At 35.8% G+C, this 23,230-nt stretch overlaps 2 protein-coding genes and 1 pseudogene across 2 annotated transcripts; 1 reads left to right on the plus strand and 2 right to left on the minus strand.

Moving 5' to 3' along the window:
• Positions 1 to 321: 321 nt before the first annotated feature.
• LOC113776244 lies at positions 322 to 3,253 on the plus strand (annotated as a pseudogene).
• A 7,620-nt stretch (positions 3,254 to 10,873) lies between these two features.
• On the minus strand, positions 10,874 to 12,629 carry LOC113776262 (UPF0481 protein At3g47200-like). Its single transcript, XM_027321379.1, has 2 exons — positions 12,024 to 12,629; positions 10,874 to 11,608 (listed from the first exon to the last, which is right to left on the minus strand). Exons 1-2 carry the CDS (start codon positions 12,627 to 12,629, stop codon positions 10,874 to 10,876), a joined length of 1,341 nt encoding a protein of 446 aa, XP_027177180.1.
• Positions 12,630 to 16,052: 3,423 nt separating this feature from the next.
• Positions 16,053 to 22,921, minus strand: LOC113775575 (MACPF domain-containing protein At1g14780-like). Its single transcript, XM_027320515.1, has 8 exons — positions 22,545 to 22,921; positions 22,174 to 22,415; positions 20,291 to 20,492; positions 19,822 to 19,896; positions 18,521 to 18,704; positions 18,043 to 18,212; positions 17,645 to 17,709; positions 16,053 to 16,972 (listed from the first exon to the last, which is right to left on the minus strand). Exons 1-8 carry the CDS (start codon positions 22,779 to 22,781, stop codon positions 16,357 to 16,359), a joined length of 1,791 nt encoding a protein of 596 aa, XP_027176316.1. The 5' UTR covers positions 22,782 to 22,921; the 3' UTR covers positions 16,053 to 16,356.
• Positions 22,922 to 23,230: the final 309 nt, after the last annotated feature.

Raw genomic sequence — 23,230 nt, forward strand, 5'->3', positions numbered from 1 at the left:
CTAGTATATTTTCTTTGAATCATTGACTCAATCATTCTTCTAATTTTCATGATTTCGGAAAAAAGTAGAGGAACTCAACAATTTTTAGGCAGCCATTGCCTTTTAATTTGTAGGGTTTTTCATTAAAAAAAAAAGAAAAAAGAATAAGCGTACGGTCAACTCTCCACTCACATGGGGCGGCCACCAAAGTACTCAACCTCAACTTCCCTGCTCATATGGCCAACTCTCTACTTCGCCCGGTACGTGTCTGTTATAAATTCAGCTATGCTTTCATGAATATATCAAAGACGTCCAAGAATTTCCATGAATATGAGCACAGCCATGGTGGCTTTCAAGATGTTTAGAGAGCACCCAATTCTTGGAGATGTTGTTGCTACTGCATTGACCCGTTGTATTCTCCTCTATACCACTCCCTTCTGGACAATGATTTACAATAGGGGGCTTCTTGATCAGGTACGCAGGGCATTGCAATCATTTTATTTTTAATTTTTGAAAAATAGTTGCGAAGGAGGAGGAATTGAAATGGCAAGAATCTAAGCCTTGTTCACAAACGAGAATCCATGCCACACTTTCAATCATTGAACATTAAAGACATTTAAACTGATTAAAAGGTTATAATGTATCAAAAGTTTATAAAGAAAGGGCCATTTTAAAGCACTACTTTTGCATTGAGAAAAAGAGAAAAGAGCAAGGAAATTTCTTTTGTGTCAAGACGATATGTTTTCTCATTATTCTTTGGAATTTTCCTTTCTAGAATACTTACGGGAAGCTTCTGCATATTAGCATGGGGCTAGTTTTCATGCTTTGCTGGCCAGTGTTCAGGTAATTTAAATTTACGTACTAACAAAGTAGAGGGAAAAAAAAAAAGAGGCCACTCTTATTTGCTTGAGAATAGAAATGGCGTTTTTAATTTAATTTATTATGATTTTTGACAGTTCTGGTAATCAAGGAGGGTTTTTAGCAGCTATGGTTCCTGGTTTCAATGCTTTTAAATTGCTTCTTTTGGGGCTCGAAATGCCGAAAGATGAGAAGGCTGTTAAGTTGATGAGCGGATTGGGAGATCACTACAGGTTCTGGCACCTTAATAAAATGTATTAGAACACTAAACCAGGTTACGTAAAGGACATTAATTTTCTAATCCCACACTCAACATCTATTCCATTCTACTCTAGGTAGATGGGGAATCCAATTAAATTATATAATGGACTACAGAGAAGGCCCATCTATACCAGACGGGTACATTAGCACACCCATTAGATAATTTTTACTGGAGGAGTTGGGGTTTGAAGGATCTTATTTCCCTTCTGGTTGCCGATTTACTTTTGACAAGTTGATTTAATAATTTTCCCATGAAGACTATATACATCGTGGTTAACAGCCTTTAGTGTAGTTTTCTGCAGCATTTCATAACAGCCATATAAAAGACAGGTTGAATGTTAGGGCTAATTGCAATATGCACCTTTAAACCATGCAATTTTCTCTCTAAATTATCAATTCATGGCACGTCATTGTCCAGATCGATAAGTTGAAGCCAATTTTAATTTTCTAAGTGTTTTTTAATGCAACGACTATAACACATCTATTTTTTTTTTTTAATAGTGTATATGGGAGGGCTCGAATCTAAATCTTTTATTTACACTCTCTCTTTCCGAACCATCTAATCCATCTCTTTCCCCCTGCATCACATCTAATTTGCTTTTGTTTATCGAAGTACTTTTATTCATTTATGAGTACTATGTCTGTTTAAGCAAAAAATATCTATCAAATTTGTTAGATTTGAAATAACCAATACTGATGGTGTAAGATACTTTAATGCTACAATCGAAAGCTAAAAATAAAAAGCACTAGTGATAGTTTGTGGGTACATATAACAATTAAACATTGATAATGTAATCAACATCAGGAAAAGTCATATAAATTATGCGATATAATTCTATAGTAACAAATTAAGAGAAAACTGAATTTGATCCAAACACATTTCAATGTTGGCTTAATCAACTCTATCACAACGATAAACACAATAATGTGTTCAATCAGTATTTTCCTGATTTAACAGGCTTTGAATGTTGTGTGGAGGTTCCAAGGCTTGAAAACTATGCAACTCTAACCATTAGGATTTACAAAATGCTCCTACATATAAACATGATTCTTGTCAACTTCGACTGCAAAAAGTGTAGTTGAACTTTTCTTCAATATTTGTAAACCAACTTATCAAACTTGCCCGTTGGCTAGCTGGTTCCTAGGTTTACAGGTTTGATCAACCAAGTCAAATAATTATTTGCTTTGAGAAGATTAAAATTTCATTTTTACTTTTCAACTTTGAAAAAGTACAAAAGATAGTTATTGTAAACTTTGATTAAAGTGTATTGAATGTTTTTAACTTTGATATATTTATTTCAAGTAAAATATATCAACTGTTAAAAGGCAATAAAAAATAAATGGTAGCAGCACAAAATTTCCATATTGTCTTCTTGATCAATTGCTTAATGATTGAATACATCTTTCAATGGCTTCATAAACTGAGCTTGGCTAATTGTTTCATTCAGGCAAATTCTCAAGGCATCATTTTATTACCTTACCGCAATCTCCTTAGCCAGTGTTGTTTATTGGAGAACTTCTCCGGTGGCTGTTGCAGCAGTATGCAACCTTTGTGCTGGAGATGGTACTATTCTTTGATCCATTCTCATTTTCTTTAACTACATTATCAAGTCAAATCAATTGTTTCTCGCTTGTATGCTTTTTTCTTATTTCTTGTTTTTTTCCCCATAAAATAAAAACAAGAACCAGTGTCTACCTTGTTATGTTTCAAACTTTTCATACAGCAATCAGGACTCAGGAGTATTTGGATTTTGTATTCTTATCCTGCTCCAGGTATAGCTCCTATTGTGGGGAGGCTTTTCGGGAGCCTGGAATTACCATACAACAGAAACAAATCCGTTGCTGGAACTTTTTCAATGGTAGCAGCTAGTTTCTTAGCATCCATCTGGTAATTCCTGCTTTGTCTTGATACCAAATATCAAAACTTGATGCACAGTTCCCTGACAAAAATCGTTGCGCAACAGGTACATGCACTATTTCTCGATATTTGGGTACCTTCAAGAAAGCTGGAAAATGGTATAAAAATTCTTTGTAGTGTCTCTTGTTGCTGGATTAGTGGAATCTCATCCTTATCATCACAAAACTTGATGACAATTTGACAGTTCCCCTTGCTTCGACTGCAGGTGAACAAGAGGGATTCATCAAGACCATCTGAGGATGTCATTGGTGCTGCCAAATGATGTTATTGAAGGCATGTGTTAATTAGTTTAGTTAAACATGCATTCGTAAAATTATTTGTGTCAATTAATTCGATCAAAGCTAAACTCAATGGTCCAAACTAGGGCTGCAAACGAATCGAGCCGCTCGCGAGCGGCTCGAGTCGAGCTCGAGCCAGCTCGAGTCAAATTCGAGCTCGAACTCGAGCTCAGAATATTAAGCTCGTTAGCTCGCGAGCCGGCTCGCGAGCTTGAGTATATATATTTATATATATTTTTTATTTTTATTTAATAATAAAATTACGTATATTATATATAAATATATTTTAATTTTTTATTTTCATAGTGAAATTACGTATATATCCTTAATATTTTATTATTTATTCAGAAAAAAATATTATTTTTTTATTTTTTTAAAAATAAAATAATTTTTTTTTATTTTTTTCGAGCTCGAAAATTGCCAGCTCGTCGAGCTCGAGCTTGGTAAAATTTAGTCGAGACTCGGCTCGATTAGCTCAAAGCTCGACTCGGCTCGGCTCGTTTGCAGCCCTAGTCCAAACTTCTCCAAGGTCTTTGATTTTTTGGCATATCTAAATTTATCTGTATTGAATTCTGAAAGAACAGCAAGTCTTGGTTTGTTAAAGTGTTAGGATGTTGTTCGTCATAGTTTTTTTTTTTTTTTTTAAACTTTGACAGTTTCCTCTTCTCTTTTTTTTTTTTTTTTTGGTCGAAGCGATCGGAATATATTGATTGGAAAAGAATTATACACAAGCGAGACTAGCTCGATGCTATACAAAGTGCATTTTGCACTATAGATTGGGATTAACCCATTCTACATCAAAATAATTGCTCAAAGCTTGAGCACTGAACAAACAACTTAGATCATTCCTGCTATATTTTCCTATGCAAAAGGAGCATTTGTAAAACATTTTACTTAGCTCACGGATGTCCTCTATTAGGGTAGCTAACCACAATCCAACTGTTTTTGTTCCCTGTATTTGCTGCAGCAGGTCCATGTTAGGAACTCCAATACATACCAGCCTCCATCCTTGTTCTGCTGCTTTGATCAGGGCCCATTTAACACCTTCAGCTTCATGTTGAACTTGGTTTGAGCTTTCTCGTTCTCTCATTTTCCATCCCATCACATCCTGCCCTCTACAATCAGATGCTACAATACCATATCCAATGGACTTAGATGCCTTGTTCCACTTGGTAGCTATTCTTAACTGCATTCCTGTTATTCTGTTGTCTGGAGTTTGGCTCGCTTCTTGTTCATTCCTGTGAAGTGGAGCTGTTGTTGAACCAATACTGCATCTCCTAGTCTTTTTGGTCCCATCATTGAACTCCATCCATGCATTCCAAGCTTTGGTGATTACTTGTCCTGGCTCATGAGTTTTGTTGTTAAATTCTTTATCATTCCTACTTTTCCAGATATGCCACAGAATATAAGCTGTGAGAGATATATGGTCTATCCCTTGATCTCTTTGAATTGCTTCAGATAATGCAGTCCACCATCTGTTGAAATTCCCAGTCTGCTCCTGGATCCCATCCCATTGTACTGGTGCAGCTTTCCAGACTTCCTTAGCTTTCTTGCACTTCAGAAGAAGATGTTCCAACGTTTCTAGCTCCTCCCCACAACCTGAGCATATAGGGTCTCCTTTAGACATTCTCCTCCAGATTAATTCCTTGACTGGAATTGCTTCTTTCAGGCCTTTCCATATGAAAATCTTAACTTTGTGACTGATTTTTAGTTTCCACAGCACTCTCCACATGTCAGTCCTCCTTGGTCTATTGCTAGCCTCAATTCCTTCTCTTTCCCCTCTACCCTCCTGTTCAATCTTAGCTTGGATTGCCTTGTAGCCTGATTGCACCGTATATTCCCCTTTCTGATTTCCTGTCCAGAAGATATTATCCTCTCTTCCTGTGATGCTTATGGGAATCTTGAGAATGTTTTCAGCATCCTCCTTTTTGAAGTTTTTGAAGATGAGGTTTCTGTTCCACCTGTAGCCTTCAATCAAATCAGCAACTTTTTGAACTTTGCAGTCTCCTGGCTTAGTTGTGATTGGCCTCCCTAAATGTTGGTTTGGGATCCATTGATCATCCCAGATTCTGGTAGAAAGGCCATTCCCTATCCTTTTTCGAATTCCCCATTGGAGTTCTTCTCTTGCACTCATAATGCTTTTCCACAACCATGAAGCATTGTTGGGGGTTCTGGAATCCAAGACACTACAATTTGGGAAATACTTGCTCTTCAGAACTCTGCTGGATAACAGATTTGGATTTCTGATGATTCTCCAGATCTGTTTAGCCAGCAGAGCTCTATTGAAACTTTGAATGTCCTGGAATCCCATACCACCTCGTTTTTTCTCCCTTGTCATCTGCTTCCAAGCTATCCAGTGCATCTTATTCTTATTGTCTTTTTCTCCCCACCAGAAATTGGAAAAGCATAGAGCTTATCTCTTTGCACAACCTGCAAGGTAGTTTGAAACAAGACATTGTGTAATTAGGCATTGCCATTGCCACAGCTTTGATCAGAATTTCTTTCCCAGCTGAACTTAGAAGCTTATTTTTCCAGCTTAGCATTCTTCTTTTGATGTTATCCTTTATGTAACCAAAAAGCTGTCCCTTAGACCTTGAAATCACCATAGGAAGCCCTAAATATTTCCCTTGCAATACTGGTTTAATCCCTCCTAGTACCCTACACACTTCCTCCTTAGTTGCCACATCCACATTTTTGCTAAAAAACACACTGGACTTGTCTAAGTTAACCATCTGCCAAGATTCTTGTTCATATACCTCTAGTATCCTCTTTAGCTCCTTTGCTTCTTGAGAGTTGGCTTTGCAAAAGATCAGGGAGTCATCAGCGAAGAAGAGGTGGGTTATAGAGGGGCCATGTCTGCTTATCTTCATGCCTGCCATGCTTCTTGTCTGCGTTGCTTTCTTCAGTAGACTAGAGAAGCCTTCTGAGCATATGAGGAATAAATAAGGCGACAGAGGATCACCTTGCCTTAATCCTCTTTCAGGTACAATGTATTCCTTACACTCTCCATTGATGTTAAAGGAGAAGGAGACCGTATTTATGTGCTTCATTATCCAATTTATCCACTTCTCACAGAATCCCATTTTTCCCATTATCTCTTGCAAAAAATGCCATTCAACTCTGTCATAAGCCTTAGACATGTCAAGCTTCACAGCCATAAATGCATCCTTACCATATCTTTTATTTTTGAGATGATGCAAATACTCATGAGAGGTGATGATGTTATCCAGAATGTGTCTCCCAGGGATGAAAGCAGATTGATTAATGCTAATGCAATGATGCAGAATAGGTTTGAGCCTATTGACTAGGATCTTGGCAATAACTTTGTAAATCACACTACAGAGGCTAATGGGTCTGTATTGCTTGATGTTAATGGGACATGGGACTTTTGGGATCAAGGAAATGATGGTATGATTAATAGCCTTTAGCATTTTGTCAGAATGAAAAAAACTTTTAACAGCATTTACCAGGTCTCCTTTGATTATATCCCAGAATTTTTGGAAAAAAAGGGGGGACATCCCATCTATGCCAGGAGCCTTGTTGCTATCCATAGAGAAGATTGCAGATTTGATTTCCTCTTCTGTTACTACCTTAGTTAGGTCCTGGTTCATAGCCTCAGAAATGGATTTTGGGATTCTATCTATAATCTCATGATTACTACTCTCATTAGATTTGGTGAAGAGTTGCCTGTAGTAGCTACCAATTTCAGTTCCCAAATCATCCTCATTTTCTGTCCACGTCCCATCATCCTTTTGTAGTTTCTGCATTCTGTTTACCTTCCTTCTACTGTTTACCTGTGCATGGAAAAATTGAGTATTCTTATCTCCTTCTTGTAGCCATTTGAGTCTGGCTTTCTGGCTCCAAAACATTTCCTCATCCCTGTAAGCTTCCTTCATTTGCATCTTGAGCGAAGCCCTTTCCTTTCTGATACTTTCCAGTGAAGATCCTTGAATCTGATCCAGCTTTCCCTTTATACTCTCAATCCTTTCCCTAGAATTCCTGTTATTATTGTTGCTCCATCTAAGTAAGGCAACTCTGCAGTTCCTCACTTTTGTTTTAACCTGAAACATCCTGGACCCCTCTACCTTCTTGTCCCAAACTTCCTTGATAACTTGATTTATCCCTTCTCTTTGAAGCCACCTCTTGTCAAAAAAGAATCTTTTTTTCCTGTTCCTTTCCATGGGGTTAGTATCCAAAAGTAAAGCACTGTGATCAGACGCATGGGACTTCAGGTGAGTGCATTTTGCCTTTCCAAATTTCAGGTTCCATTCTACACTGCTCAATGTTCTATCAAGCCTCTGTTTAATCTCACCATCCCCTTCCCAATTATTGCTCCATGTCCAAGGCTGTCCTTCATAGCCAATATCAATCAGCTGATTTTCATGGATAAAGTTCCTGAAGTCAGCGAAAGTCCATTCTTCTCTTAATCTTCCTCCCCACTTTTCCTCATTGGAGCAAATGTCATTGAAATCCCCTACAATTATCCATTTATTACCCCATAAATGTTTCCTTCTCTGAATGACCGACCACTGTTGTTTCCTTATTGAGTCATCACAACTGGCGTAGATCCCAACTATCCACCAGTCACTATTGCTGCTTTGGTCCTCTACATGAGCCTCTAGAGTGAAGGCCGTGTGTTGTACCTGCAGTAGTTTAATGTGTGCACTCCAGTATAGGACCATACCTCCTGCTTTGTCCATCGATTCCACTATATGGCTGTGCTCATAGTTTAGGATCCTCTGGACCTTTTCCATATATTGTTTCCTGTTCTTAGTTTCACAAAGAAACATCACTTCTGGGGAGAGGAGATACTTGTACTCCTTCAAGTGGGAAACTGTCAAGGGGCTCCCTGCACCTTGGCAGTTCCACACCATAACCTTCATGGATCACTTGGGGTCCAGTGAAGGCTGGCACCCACCCCTTCCTTTAAACCTTCTATTTCCATTACTTGGTCTCCCCCTTTGCTTTTTTTCATGATGTGTTCACTAGCTTCAGAATCTGTCATATCTTCATCTTCCACAACCAATTTCCTTTTGGCCGTTCCTACTTGGCTCATACAATTGCTGTCCATCTGCTGCAAAGCCTTCCTTCCCCTTCCCATTGATATCCTTGCTGTTTTCCTTGTTTTCCTTTCTTGTCTCTGAGGATATTCTACTTGAGAGCCTTTGCTGTTTTGGCCCTCTTGTTTACCTTGTACCTCACCATGCACAGTACTGTAGCTACCAGCTTCTTGGATATTCAGATCAGCTTTTTGCTCTGGTACTAGCAGCTCCCTGTCCATCATTACCTCATCCTCTCCATTAATTCCTTGGATTTCTGGTTTTTTGCATCTTTCCATCTCTTTTAGCAGCTCCATCATCTTGTTACTACTGGATTGTTGAGCTCCTGCCTGGACTTTCTCCAAAGTTATTTCCTCCACATTGTCCATATCTGCCTGGTTTTCAACTCTCTTTCCCTTGCTAGCCAACTCCTGGACCTGTCGTTCCACATTCAACTTGCTTGGAATATGTTCCACTCTCTCCTTTGGTTTATTTGTTCCCTTGTTCCTTTCTTCCAGAATTTCCTCACCCCTTGGAGTAATGGACTCATATTCCTCTTCCTGCCTCTTTGATTCTTTCCTCACCAGTTCCCCGTTTTCCACCCCCCAATATTGCTTCTTAGATGGAGATTTGTAATAGTTCTTCTCCTTTTGGGGTGATGATTTTCCAAATTGTACTCTCATCCATGGTCCATACTGATTCTCTTGCTGGTCATTTCCTGCTAGTATCTTCGACTGACAGCTCTTTTCACTGTAGCCTATAATCCCACATGTGTAGCAAAAGTCAGGACACCTTTCATATTTGAACTTAATCCATCTTTTTTGACCATTCATTTTGATTGTTGTTCCACGAAGCAGAGGGTGGAATATGTCAGCCATGACCAGGACCTTCATAAGCTTTCCTTCTTTGCCTCCATTCTGTGGGATAACTACTTCCCTAACTTCCTTAAACACTGCACCTACTTTCTTCCCTACCTCCTTGGAGATGCAATGTAAAGGAAGATTCCACATTTGAACCCAAAGTGGTGCTATACTGAAAGCATTAGGATCATCCTCAATCCCCTCATACCACCTACTCAACACAAGTATCTGGTTATCTAAAATCCAAGGCCCTCCATTGATTATCCTTTCTCTAATATCCTCCCCATGAATTCCGAATTGGAAGAAATTTGGCCCTAATTCAGTTACTTTGAGCTCTTTCGGATAACCCCAAGCACTAGCCACAAAATTTTTTACCCCAGTATAGTTAGCAATTTTATCTCCCCTGATTCTGCCCAACAAACTTGTTTGACATTCCTGTCTACCTGTGCGGGCATCCCCTGCATCCAGATCAGTCACACTGTATTCATGGCTATTTAATGCAAACTTTTGCATGATTTCAGTCAACTCTTCAGCCATAGTAGTAATATGATATTTAGATGGAGACCCACACTTTCTGAAAAATGAAAAGGATCTAACTAAACTTATACAGATGCGCATTCAAATCTGCAATCTTCCACTAGGTAAATGCCTTACTGGGAGAAACACATACACGAAAGGACAACAAAGAAGAAGAAAGGAAACGATAAAAGTAAAAAATGCAGAGAAAAAAGTTAAGGGATAAAACCTTAAAGAACCTCAAACATTAAAGCCTGCATTTATGGCTGTAAAACCTGTTCTACGTCGATCCAACTTCTTAGCTCCGACCATCTATAAATAGTATGTCCGAAGCCCCTGGACCCTGTCACCTTTTGTTCCGACACCCACCAACATTAACACCTGATCTTTGTTTGGATTTGCGGACAGATCCATGTTGATTGGTTACAAGTATTTGATTATTAGTTCCTGGTCTGAATCTCTGTTTTTGGATTTTTGAAAGTTTGAAAAGTTTGAAAAGTTTGCAGAGTTTGAAATTTTTTGGCTCCCACTATTGGGGGGAAAAGCTCTCGCAGAGAGAGAAAGAGCTCTCAAGTGAGAGACGCAACAAATTTTACTGACAGTTTCCTCTTCTCTATATTGAAATTCAATGGATTTGAAAATGAAAAGTTCTAGGGCAAAATTTTAAAACAATAATTGAAAGCAAATTTGGATTGGGAGTGCCAAATGATTTTTTTTTTCTTTTTTTAATTGGCTCGATCGACACATGCAGGGATTGATTTGAATAAGACCGGCAAATTGTTCAGATAATAATCATGTAGAAAACACTACCTCATGAATGTCTACATTAATGATTTAGTTCCAACTTACCAACTGGAAAACCATACAGCGACCATGAATTAGAGAATGGAGATACATTCCAAAAAAAAAAAATTTTTTTTTTTTTTTGAGAATATATGCAAAGATTTTCAGCAAAGTTCATTCTATCCGCATGCTTCTTGTTAAGTTCAAGGATATAAATCTGTCTACAATGAAACCAACAATTATGTTTTTATTGCAGTACTTAATAACATTTGAGTTCCATCTTTATGATTCCAATGACACTTATAAGTTTCTTCACCCTTTTTACCAACCATTGATGATCAATATCCATGAAATTGGTAACAAGAAATGCCTAAACATTCACTAAGGCCTCCGATAGTAAGCAATTACGGTATAACCAGTCTGGGCAAAGGTGAAGGCAAAAAGAAACATTGAACCTATTACAGATATACTTGCCCATGGATTCTTAAAGTAAGTCCTAACAAGATTGGCTCTCCAACGAACCCAAGGTCTACTGCAGTATTTGATAACCTTCTTTTCGACCATGTAAACTGAGCTATCAGGATCAATTGTGATATCTCTGGTCAGTGAGTTGAATAAATCAGCAACAACTTCATCCTTACCAAGAGAATTTTGGATGATCCCACAAGAGCGAAGGAGAGTAATGTCCTTGGAGTCTCGGATGATATTGTTCATGAAAGCAAGATAGTTAGTCACTTCTCTGCCTGCCCCGACGTGTAAACGCTCGAAAGCCAATAGGTTGAGAAAGAATGTTTCAGTAATATTATCCACAACAATTACAGGAATCTTGAGGGTGACGCAGAAAACACCCTTGTAGAATCTTATGTCCTGGAGATTTGTACTTCTGCTTCTTTGAATTTGGATTCCTGCTTCGTGAAGCTCTGTTGCAGATGGAATTGTCTTCTCAAGAACCCAACTTGGCCATAATTTTCTACGTAGATGACTGGCATCGGAAGACAAGAGCAAAACCCTGTGACAAATATCTAATACATGCAAGGATTTGTCTATGGATTTGTGGCGACTGTAACTGCCGAGATTGTAGAGGCGAAACAACAGCTTGTTGACGTAATCCTCTGCCTATATGCAACATGAAGATCAATTGCTCAAAAGTTGATGTACTCAGAGCTAGACTTGCATATATAGAGTATGATAATCTAACGTATTCGTTCAAATCAGCGATTTGAGACTAACACAGTAACATGTTATAAAAGTCGCAGAAACGCAAATAATGAGAAGGAAAATGATGTAAACCTGTACTGTTTATATACCTTTGTTACTAATACTTTGCAAAATTATGGTAATTTGGAATAAATTAGTGCTTCCTTCAGGGTATGCACTATCCAAATTAATAGTGTAAGGTGTGAAGTGATAACAATTGATAAATTTATGGTGTAATTTTATTCAAAATATAAGTTAAAAGAGTGTAAAGTGAGAACTGATAACAGTTTGATGGTGCAAAGTAGAATTAATCCAAGAGATAGAGAGGAGAGACCTGAGTATTAGAGGCACCTTCAGCTGCAACAAGCCGATGAAGAACCAGCATGGGCAGCTGATTTTCAATCATGAGCATGTCACGCATAATATCTGGCATGACGTAGACGATTCCATGATTGCTGAAAATGGGATCGCTTTCAGCATAGCCCTCCATGCTTCGAGTGAATATCCTCAAGATCTCTAGCATAAAACAGCCATCAAGAATCATAAGTTGAAGGAAACTTTCTGTATCTTCACGCCAATGATTATCCAATGATTGATATGCAGCCCGTAGATCATCTACTACTATATTTAAGCATTGAACATAAACCATAATAGGTTTCCTGGATCTCCTGAGGAAGTGAAGAAGAGCTCTGTCCTTGTGTTCTTCCATTGGCTTTAAATTAGCATGGCCATGGTAACAAGGGCCAAAAGAAACAACTTGAGGTGTGTAAGCGTTCCTGTTCAGCTTAATAATGGAGGCTGGCAATCGATAAACAGACAGCCGCTTCCAGCGTTCATTCTCCGAATAAATATCAACTTCATGCATAACTCTGTCATCCAGTTCAATTATCCAGCGCCAATTTTTTTCATGCGGCTCAACTATCCAGCTGTTGTCACTCATTTTCTTCAACCAAGATTGAAGGTTGATTTTGAGCCAGGACAATTCTTGCTCTCAGAACACTTGAGCTATCATTGAAGTGCTGTATGAAATACACAGAGTCTCTTAAAATTTTAAAATCTCTTTTCTATGGGAAGGAGTTTCGTATCAATCTCTGACGCAACAGGGGGCGCATCATCTTGATTTCGGGCGGTTCTAGATGCTTTTCTAAATCATAACTCAAGTTGATTTGTACAATAGAGTCTTGTGTAAAAATACCAAAGAATTGTGCTTTGCTCCAAAACAAACCAACCCTCTTCGGTCTATTGAAATCAAGAAAAGAATAAGTTCTATCAGAGTAACTTTTATGAACCATCGTCAAGAACATGTTAGAGAACTATTAAGTAATGTTGATTTAGTATAGATTTAAATGGATCCCATATTCCTTTCTTGCGCATGTGTAAAAATCTTTATTCTGTACTTCTTAAGTCTAATTCTTGAATCTTGATGAAAGCACATGCAAAATGGATATTTCCCCGTCAGTTTCTTTGCAAAACAGCAAGTAATTGTGTCCCTTTCCTGTAGCCTAAAATCTCTGGAATTTTTTTAGAGGTCCTTCTGAGCATGTCTTCCACATTCCTTTCGTACCAGCTCTTTGACCTGGGATCAGCCATTGATTCCATTCTTTCAATTCCAAAACAGCCGATTTTCTCCAGCACTGTCCTCATCTCTTGACAGAAGCTGCACATATAGGCAAATTGCATGAATCAATTTACATGGATGCTTTGCTCCTCCCGTATAAATCAACAAATCACTGGTTTAACCAGTAAGCGAGTTGGTCGAACCAACACTACGTTGATTTTTTATTACATCATCAAAGTTGACAAACGGAATAAAAATCAGCAAAAAGATATTGTTACAATGTTTCGATTGATATCTAATATACTACTATATTAAAAGTAAAAGTATCATGACTTGTAGCATTATAGAGTGTAGGCACTTTTTTTTATCTTAGTTTTTATTATGTCTATATTATCCTCCCGTGTTTCAATTAGAGTTATTACATTTTAATTGTGGCAGCAATTAAGGATATAAAACATTCCAAATGATTAGATCTCAATATTGTTGGTAATTAAAATTAAAAAAAACTCCCTATTAAAACTATTTACTAATCCTTGCATTCCATCTTCAATTCTTCCGTGCATCAAAGTTTCTTATCCAAAGCAATTTCTTACTCGAAATAGTGTGACCAACTGTATTAGCTGCAATTTTAATATCGTAAAAAATATGAGTATCAAGAAAATAGATGCTATTAGAATAGAAGAAAAAAGATAAAAAGAAAAGAGTCCATATTCATTTGAAGAATCTTGATATGGATATGACAAGACATATGCATAATTATGTGGTGTTTATCAATATGAAGAAATACAAAAACAAAACCAAAACAAAAGAATCCAACTATTTCTAATAATTGAATTTCAGTTGACAACTAAATAGCCAATCTAAGATAATTGAGCTGTCTAAATCATTTACATTCTTTGTTAACCTAAATAACACTTGCAGCTCATTTGGAAGGGCAAATTTGGTGAGAAAGGAAAGAATTACTAAGAGAAGTTGAATTTTTCTGACATTTGGAATTTTGGATGGGAAAGAATTGAAAAGAAAATGAAGAATATCATGTCCCTTTCAAGACAGAAAAGCTATCCGCCCAAAACTGGGCAGAAAACGAGAGAAATGAAGTGGGTCAAGTGAAATATTTCATATACCAATTTTACCTTAAAAGGTTACAATATAACTATGTAACCTAATAGAATATTCATTTAAATTCAAGATTTAAGGGCCTTTATGTAAAGCACGATGTTTTCTTTCTATTTTTCTTCACTCCCAAACAAAGGAAAATTACATCATTCTCTTTGTCCTCAAAAACTTCCAAATAATAGGAAAGATATTACAATCTTTTCTACTCTATTGTTTTCTTTTCTAACTTAAGATTTCTCTTCTTTTCTTTTCTTTCCTAAATTCCCAAACTAGCTATTAGAAAAAATGTAAATAATTCAAATTCAAGAATGCACTTCACATTATTCAATTCAAATTATAAAAAATTAAAAAGTTCAACTAGAAAGATACAAACTAAAATAATTAAATATCCATGCAAAGTTGGATATAAGCACGGTTCATATATTTTACTCTTAAATGAGTACTTCATTCTAACTATACAATTGCACTTTGGTTGTCTTAGCAAGAAAAAAAAAATAACATTCAAAATGTTATGGCAAATAACATTAAAAATGTTGATACAAATTTTTTTTATTTGTTAAAATTTACTGATTTCATTAGAAACATATTCATGAGTATTATTTTCAAGTCAAAAAAGGCGCATCTAGACTCTAGTTGGTAAATGAGCTTATGGAAGGTTAAAGGAAGGGATAAGTGTGCTAAAAACAATTAGAATGACAAAATTTAACAAGTCAATTCATTTACTCTAATACCCCGCTGGAAATTAATTTTATTGTTTAAGTCTTTACTTTACTAATAATTATGAATTCTGTTTGCTAAGTTCACACTTGACATGTGTACATATATTTTTAGTTTAACATCTTTTATCCTCGATTAAAAAATACAATATTATGATGTAATGGTAAAATAGTTTGAGTATACAACAATTTTGGTGAAACATGACCATATTAAATTCTTTTTTTTATCAAAGCTGAATCCATAATTTACCAAAAAGCTAAAAATAAATTCAAAAATCAATAGATCAAAGAGTTCGATTCTAGATAGTCTTTGTAACAATGATTGCTTAAAGAAATTGAAAATATAAAATACTCTATTATGAGGTAAATAATTAAATTTTACAAAAAAAAAAATTACATAAGAGATGTTATGTTTAAATTAATATAATCACGTGCAAAGTAGGTGAACAATTACTAGTAATAATAAGGTACTGAGCTTGATTAGTCTTTTTAATTTATACTCATGTCGTTATCACTAAATAGTTAGGTGTCACGGCTATGTATGCCTCATAGAAATTGTAATTCAATGAATTAAAATTCATTATGAAGTGCGTACTAGGTGGAGAGACAAATAGAAATGACGCAATTTTTTCCTTATCTGACACTGACTAATAATTGTTGCCTATTTGTACTAAGGCGTTTACATGTCATGTAAATACATTTTGTACAAAAAAGGACATCTCACACTCGCATTACGATTTTCTCATAATTGACACCCTTAGGTATAAATAGATTAAAAAGAAAAAGAAACTATGTTGCCATCATCGATTGTCTTCTTATCATACCATTTCCATTGATTTTTCCCTTGACTTATTAACTAAATTTTACAATTTCGTATTGAAAAAAGGCTATGAGGTGTGAAACTTAGCAAAGATGAGGTTTGAACAATTCAACTGATTAAGATCACTAGACAAAAATGTATAATCACCTCAACTAAATCACAAGAAAAAGAATAAAGTATTTCTGATTTAAACCAAGGGATCCTATAAACAATTTCGGGATAGCTTCTGCATAAAATTCAAAATCTACAAGAGGACTCTCATGCCTATGGTTTCTCCAAGTCCAAGCCTCAAAATTAGCCTTCTGCATTTTACTTCCTGGCATCATATGACCAATGGACTTGACCTCCACCACAGTAGATATCTTACCAAAAATCTATATATTAACACAAAACTATATATACAAAATTTAGGTCAATTTGGATATCCCTTTGGATATGTGGACATTTCCTGGTCTGATCAAGAACATAAGTTCAACAAGGAGAACTTGACATGCAAGCAAATTTTTCCTTTCTCCAAATCCAATTTAGCTCCTGTCACCAGCCAATGTCCTGGATTATCCTGAGGCCCTTTACACAATTGTGAAGTGTCTACAAACTTCAACAGCTTTTGTGTTTGCACTGGCACCGGCGGACCTGTCGGATAAACCGCAGAATCCACCACAACGGCGGGCATTTTCTCCTTATCCAAAGTACCGGAAATCGACGTGCTTATGGCTGAGAAAATGCTCCACTTGATGGAGTTTTCCGATGGACATTGCATCCAATTTGATTGAACAACACAACAATTTGAGACCTTTGAGTATAACAGTCGAAGATGTAGCACTGTTTTTGATGATTCTTTCTTAACATGGATTTGTGCCCCGGTAACAATGAATGCTTCGTCTGCTTTTGTAGCCCATTTTGGATCATATCTCACAGGGGCTGTGCATATATGTGAAAATTTTTTCGATTGAACTGCTTCCATATATCGATCATCGGTGATTTCTTCTGTTCCTCGCCATGTTAGAGGGTCATTGATCTTGTCTTGGAATAATACTGGAGCATTTGATAGGTGTTGCAGATGTACTGCTAACCTGATAAAAGTCCAATTTTTTTTAAATAAGAAGGCTAACCAATTTTTATTAATCTAATTTCAAGATTGATCACATATCAAAGCAAATACAAAATTAAAAAAATGCAAAAACACAAATTAATGTTTAAGTTGTATGTATAATTTTGTTTAATATGAAAATCAATAAACTGTTGCACAAAAAAAACGCATACAAAAAGATGAATTTGTGACATAATGTACAATGAATTATAACGAAAAAAACACTAAGTAATTCATAACTTGGATATCAAGAATCTAAAAACTTAAAACATTAGTAATAAATTGCTTCTTCTAATTCACCAGGGAAAAAATATAACCATTATTATTATTATTTGTCAGAAACCACATTTGAGAAGCCAGAAGCCAAGAATTCTTGGTGTTTGATGTTGGCAGGGAATTTGATCCCTCAACCAGCATCGCAAGAGGGACTTAAAGGTCCTCCTGGTTTAGGAAAAACAGATAACCATTAAAAAAAATGATTGAAGTCTGCATGCTTTATCCATCTATTATTTTAGTGAAGTTCTAAAATTAAAATTGACCACAGTTTGGTTTTTTTTTTCAAAAAAACTAAATACAACATCTTTGTCTAGGCTACTAAATACAACTTCATTCATTAGTGCATATATTCACCAATATTGAGATTGTCAAGCAATACCTGTTGCATTTCATACCCTCCAGGTACAACCGCATTCCCGTTACTGGTCTCTTTCCAACTATAACCTACAGCAAAATTGTCCCATTAATTCATATACAAATTATAATCACCAATGAATCTATTTAGCATACAGTTGTTCTTTTGATAGCAAGAACATGGGATATATATTATAATATGTATTAACTTTTTCTCTACTGACAACGTAATAATTTTTTTATACTAACAGTTTCAGATACATATGCCATATGTGCATGATTTGAATTTTAAATTCGAATTTATATTATGTATCATGAACTAAATCTGCTATTATAAATAAAATTATACAGTAAAAGTGTATAAAAAAGTTATCTTTATAATATTTATATTTACTAAAAGGAGAGAAAGACAAAAATAATTACCTTAGTGGTGTTGACATAGAGCTTAGGCCCCATGAAGTTGAAATGCAGAGTGGGGTTTTGTCGAGACTTGTTTCTTGCTGGCCCAAGAGGAAGATCATTGTGAACTGGTGCCCACATTTTGTGGGCTTGGAAGTCCAGAAAGTACTGCAAATCATTAATTGGTGGTTTGTCTGCAGATCACGCATATACAACACCAGTTACTCACCAATGGAGTGGAAGCTTTTATACTTTTATTTGTATTCTTCTCCTCTTCTTCATTTTTTTATGTGGAAAAAGATCCATTTCCAATTTTCATTTTGTCGTTGAATATATAATTTTAACACAACCCAAGATTTATGCAGTTTTCTCAATTACAACACAATATTCTCTATTTCCTCAAATTTCCCACAAAATCTATAAATTAGTAATTCATGCATGTCAAAGAATTAAATTAAAAGTATGCAAAAGCTAACATATACATGTAATAAAATTAACTTACAACGAAGATAGAGGTTGATGGCGTGTGACAAGAAGCCCTTGCCAGGCACGCCTTTGAGCAGAGAGGTGATGGGAATGAAATTGAAATGGATTGCATCTGGCATTGATGGAACTGTTAGAATCCACTCACAATGAGTACTAGTAGAAGTATCGCCACCCCTTTTTGAGCATATAACTGTTATTCCCTGCAGAATATATTCATATCACAGGTTGGAAACATAATTTAATCAAACAGTGTATTCATTTCTTAGTCTTGTGATCTTTAACAGCCAAATGAGAACACTGCTGAATTTGATTTTCTTTAATAGTAATAGTTTGAAAGTTCCTAAGCTATTAGAAAACTACAATTTTGGGCTCTTAGCTTTTCAGTTTTCTAAGTTAATATGTCACATTTCCTTTGTCAATTCTTAATTTAGTCTTTCAATCGTCTCTAATGCACTGAATTTTTCAGTAATGAGGTATATGAGATGGAGGGACCAACTAATTTACTAACTTTTGAGAAACTAAATTTCTCTAGATTTAAAGGGACCAGACTAAAGATAACCTCAGATTTCAGAACTAAAGCTCCAAAGGTACATTTCCAACCATTTTTTTTTTCTTTTGTTTAATCCTTCCACCTTTCTTATTCCCAATTATCAGGTATAAGATTCGAATCATGAATCTGACAACGAAAAAGACTCTAGGAGCTCTCTCCCATTACACTCATATTTCGGACCATGCTCATCAGACTCTAATAATATTTTGTTCCAAGACCAGTCAGACAATTCACAGTGAAAAAAACCTTAAGAAACCACCACATCAGCTGCCTTATGGAGTCTTGAAGAATTCAAAAACCTGATTGTTCATTCAAGATCTTCGGAACTCACTTCTTTCTAGCAAAATTGTGAGTGATCCTTGAAGAAAATGGTCATGGGAATAGAATGCAATTTTGGAAAAAAAAAATTATAAATTGCTTACCACACCTGAAGTTTCTAGGAATACTAACCAAATTTACCATTTAAGCATTAAGATTCACCAAAGGTCAAATTTTCACATGGTAACATGAATTCTTGGACCAAGTGTGCCCCATTCCCCATAAAAGATCACAACCACCGAGTTGACCAATCAGTGGAAGAGTTGACATGGCACAATTATTAGGGACATAAAAATGGTATAGTGTTTAGATTATTTTTTCTTTATTCTTGATGCCTAAATATTTTGGCATCGCACATTAGATTACTCGATCATTAATTTCAACAACAGCAACCCAATATGTAGATATGAATGAACAAGAAATATCACTGAATGATGAACCGAACCTACATCTTTCGTTGTGATTGATGAGAAGCTGTTGAAGGGGTTAGGATGTGGATCGAACACATTGAAAGCCTGAGGTGCCTGTATTCAGAGTACCATGTTAAATTAATAGATGATTATTAGTGAAAACTAGACAAATTACAAGATTTTCACCATGAAAACTAGACATCTTATTTTTTTCCCCTCCTTTTTTAAAGAAGATCAATCATGATTAAGTAAAACGTCTTACCATCTGAACTACACTTCATTGTTATGAAAACCAGATATCTATCGAATATTACTTCCAAATATAAAAGCTATGCAAGAGTGCTGTTTGATCAAAAACATTAAGAAAAAAAAAAAACTGTCTTCATGTTTTTATAAGAGGGTAATACGGAGTTACCTAGCTTGATGGTAAGGTAATTTTTGTTTTTAACCAAGAAAAATATCAAGATGGAGGAAGTGAGAAATTAGTTTTTGAGCAAATTTAAGAAACCTTTTGTTTTTGTTCTCTGGTTTTCAATTGATGAGGAGAGAAGCTGCATGCCCCAGTGAACAGCTGATCTCCAAGAACATCCAAGTGGCTCTTGAGTTGAGATGGTTCCAAATTAGAAGATTTGTCTTGTCTTACTAGCACCACGTCTTGCCCACCTATGCTTAGTCCCACAATAATGTGGGTACCATATTTCTCAATAAATCTGTCAAACATCAACAATTAATCATTATAATTACTTATAAACTGTCATCAATATCTCAATTAAGTGTCATAACCTTCCATTGTTGTACAATATCGTCAATGATTTTATTCACTTTTTTTTAAAAATAAAAAAAGAAAAAGTAGAGGTTTTAATCACTTTTAGACACGATAAAAATAGCATCTACCAGCCAAATGCAAGTCATTTCTCCTGGCCAAATTTAGTTGTCCTTTTTTTTCCTCTTGGATTTGGACGTTGGAGGGGAAAATAGTCATAATTGATATTATCATGTTAGACAAAATGTTGACCAAATTCATAACGATGTTTAGAGGATGTTTTGTGATTTGCAGCTATTTTCATTGATCGACGTACCTTTTTTTTAATTAATTTTCTGTAGCAAATATTTAATTCTTTATCCCAAATCTTTTACCAAATTTCAACCAAGGAAGCAAATTTCAAAGTTGTTGAATTTTTACCAAATCTAACTCTTGACCATTGCAGAAGCTATCTTCAGGTCATTGTTAGCAAATACAAGAAGAGGCAGAATAATCGCCTCATTCATTAATTTCTTGTAAACGAGATGAACTGATTAAAGGTCTCTCCCCTGTGGAAAATTATAGCCACCAGATTTTTAGCATGTGTACCAAAAGCCCTGGCTGGCTGCTATCCAGCCTATCATGTTGAGAAAGCAACTTGTGGTATTCGCCGTCGATTTTGCTGACTTTATGGGTGGATTCTACGTGGAATATTCTTGATCTCCCCAGAAAAAAAGGAAGAGGAATTTTGTAATAGATGTTGATGACTTAATTGGAAGGACTATATACCCAATTATAAATTGAAAAAGTATACATTAATTGTGTGCATATATGTTAGTTGTGGTGCAACAAAGGCACGTATATTTTATTTGTGTAAAAGTTTTTTTTTTTCAACAACCGAAATTACTGGAAAAGTTTATTGACTTGGTCAAGTTTAGCTATTTGCATGAATACCTGCAATTTTAGGTCAACTTCTTTTTGAGTGTGGATGAGGTAAAGGTATGGTGTCAGACACCTACCAAACCATGCCAAATATTGCCCATTTAACTGCCAATTAACTTATGACAAAAAAAAAAACTGCCAATTAACTACACAGTACTATCAATTTTCTTGTGCCCATTCTTCCATTGGTAAACTAATAAATGCCCTTTTGCTCCATTTTGGTGGATGAGAGAGCCAAAATATTAAATTCATTATCTAAAGTTGATATTGATATTTGTGCACCTTTCAAAGTGGTACATATACATTTATATTTGACAAGAAGTTTGGAAGAGAAACTTTTATCCTACACTAAAATTGTACTTATTGACAAAAAAAAAAAAAAGCTAAACTTGTACTGCCCTCTTATTGATAAGTTACTTGTTTAGTCCGATCAAAATAATTTACACCCCTCTCCACCAAAATGGCCCTTTTTCTTCTTCTTTTTTTTTTTTTTTCTTTTTTGCTTGCTTTTCTTGTTATTGCAGGGATTGGATGGGGTATGCTATGTTAACTAGATAGCAAGCAGTTTGCAGAAAATAATGCATAAAAATTTAAGGATAATGCCAGATTTTTAAGATTTCATAGTTATGCTTCATGTTCAAGAACCACAAAAACATGAAAAAACAGGCTAGCGTGTAACACTGATGCAGAAGTGTAAGGATTATTACCTTGCAAGAGCAGCTGGATCCCAGGTGGAAGGAACAGCATTCCGGACTTCGTCAGCAAGAACAAGAGGATACCGATCAATGTGGACATTGAAGAGTATAATGAAATAGCCATCAAGGCCTAAACACTTTGTATTTGCTGCATCTGTTGCCCATGAGCCACTCTGGAATCCAAACATTGAGTTGAACATCCCTGATGGTACTTTTCCAGGAACTGAGGATTTCTGGTTGAAAAACTCTGACATCTGCAACAATTTTGTTGAAACCAGGAATTCTAGTAAAACCAAAAATTTTAATACTCTGGTCCGAACATGCTTATCTTCAGAGTTCTGACAAAATCTGATGAAATCAATAACAAGAAGAAGAAGAATTACCTGGCTAAAATCAAGAATATCGGATTGATATCGAGTTCGATCACCTTTATCACACTTGATATCAATTGAGACATCTCTGAAGGCTCCAAATCCCGGTACAAGAAGTTCTGTCGTCTCCCTTTCATTAAGCCAAACCAGCCTTTCTTTTCCCTTGCAATATTTCAGTCGAAAATCAGATGTTATATCGAATCCTTTGCCCAAACTGTTAAGAGCCCTTTCCACAATTCCTTCTGTCATTTCTCGTTCTGCCCTTTTGTTTTCTATATGGAAATCAAGTTCTTGATGCTTCCAAGCATTAATTGATGAGGAGAGGGAGCAAGAGAGAGAGAGAGAGAGAGAGAGAGGGAGAGAAAAAAATAATGTTCAAGTTTAGAAAATATTTTAAGCTGCTGAGGAATAGAAGAAAGCCGTTGAATTTGAGAATGTTGATGAGTTAATATATATATAGTTTCCTTATATTATTATTCAGCACAAAGTAGGCTGGAAAATGTAAAGAGTTGAATAAAAGACAAGACTTGGTAAGAGAAAGATACCAGTAGGAAATTAGGAAATTTCATTCCCTTTGTTGTTTTCTTGTATACATGGCTGGCCCAGCAACAAACTTTGACTGCTCGGTCTAGATGTGTATAGTGTGTAAGATTCTATTAGCATTCTTGGCTTCACACAGATATCAAAAGGGCAAGAGA

The sequence above is a fragment of the Coffea eugenioides genome, chromosome 6, assembly GCF_003713205.1.
Source record: "Coffea eugenioides isolate CCC68of chromosome 6, Ceug_1.0, whole genome shotgun sequence".
Lineage (NCBI taxonomy): Eukaryota > Viridiplantae > Streptophyta > Magnoliopsida > Gentianales > Rubiaceae > Coffea > Coffea eugenioides.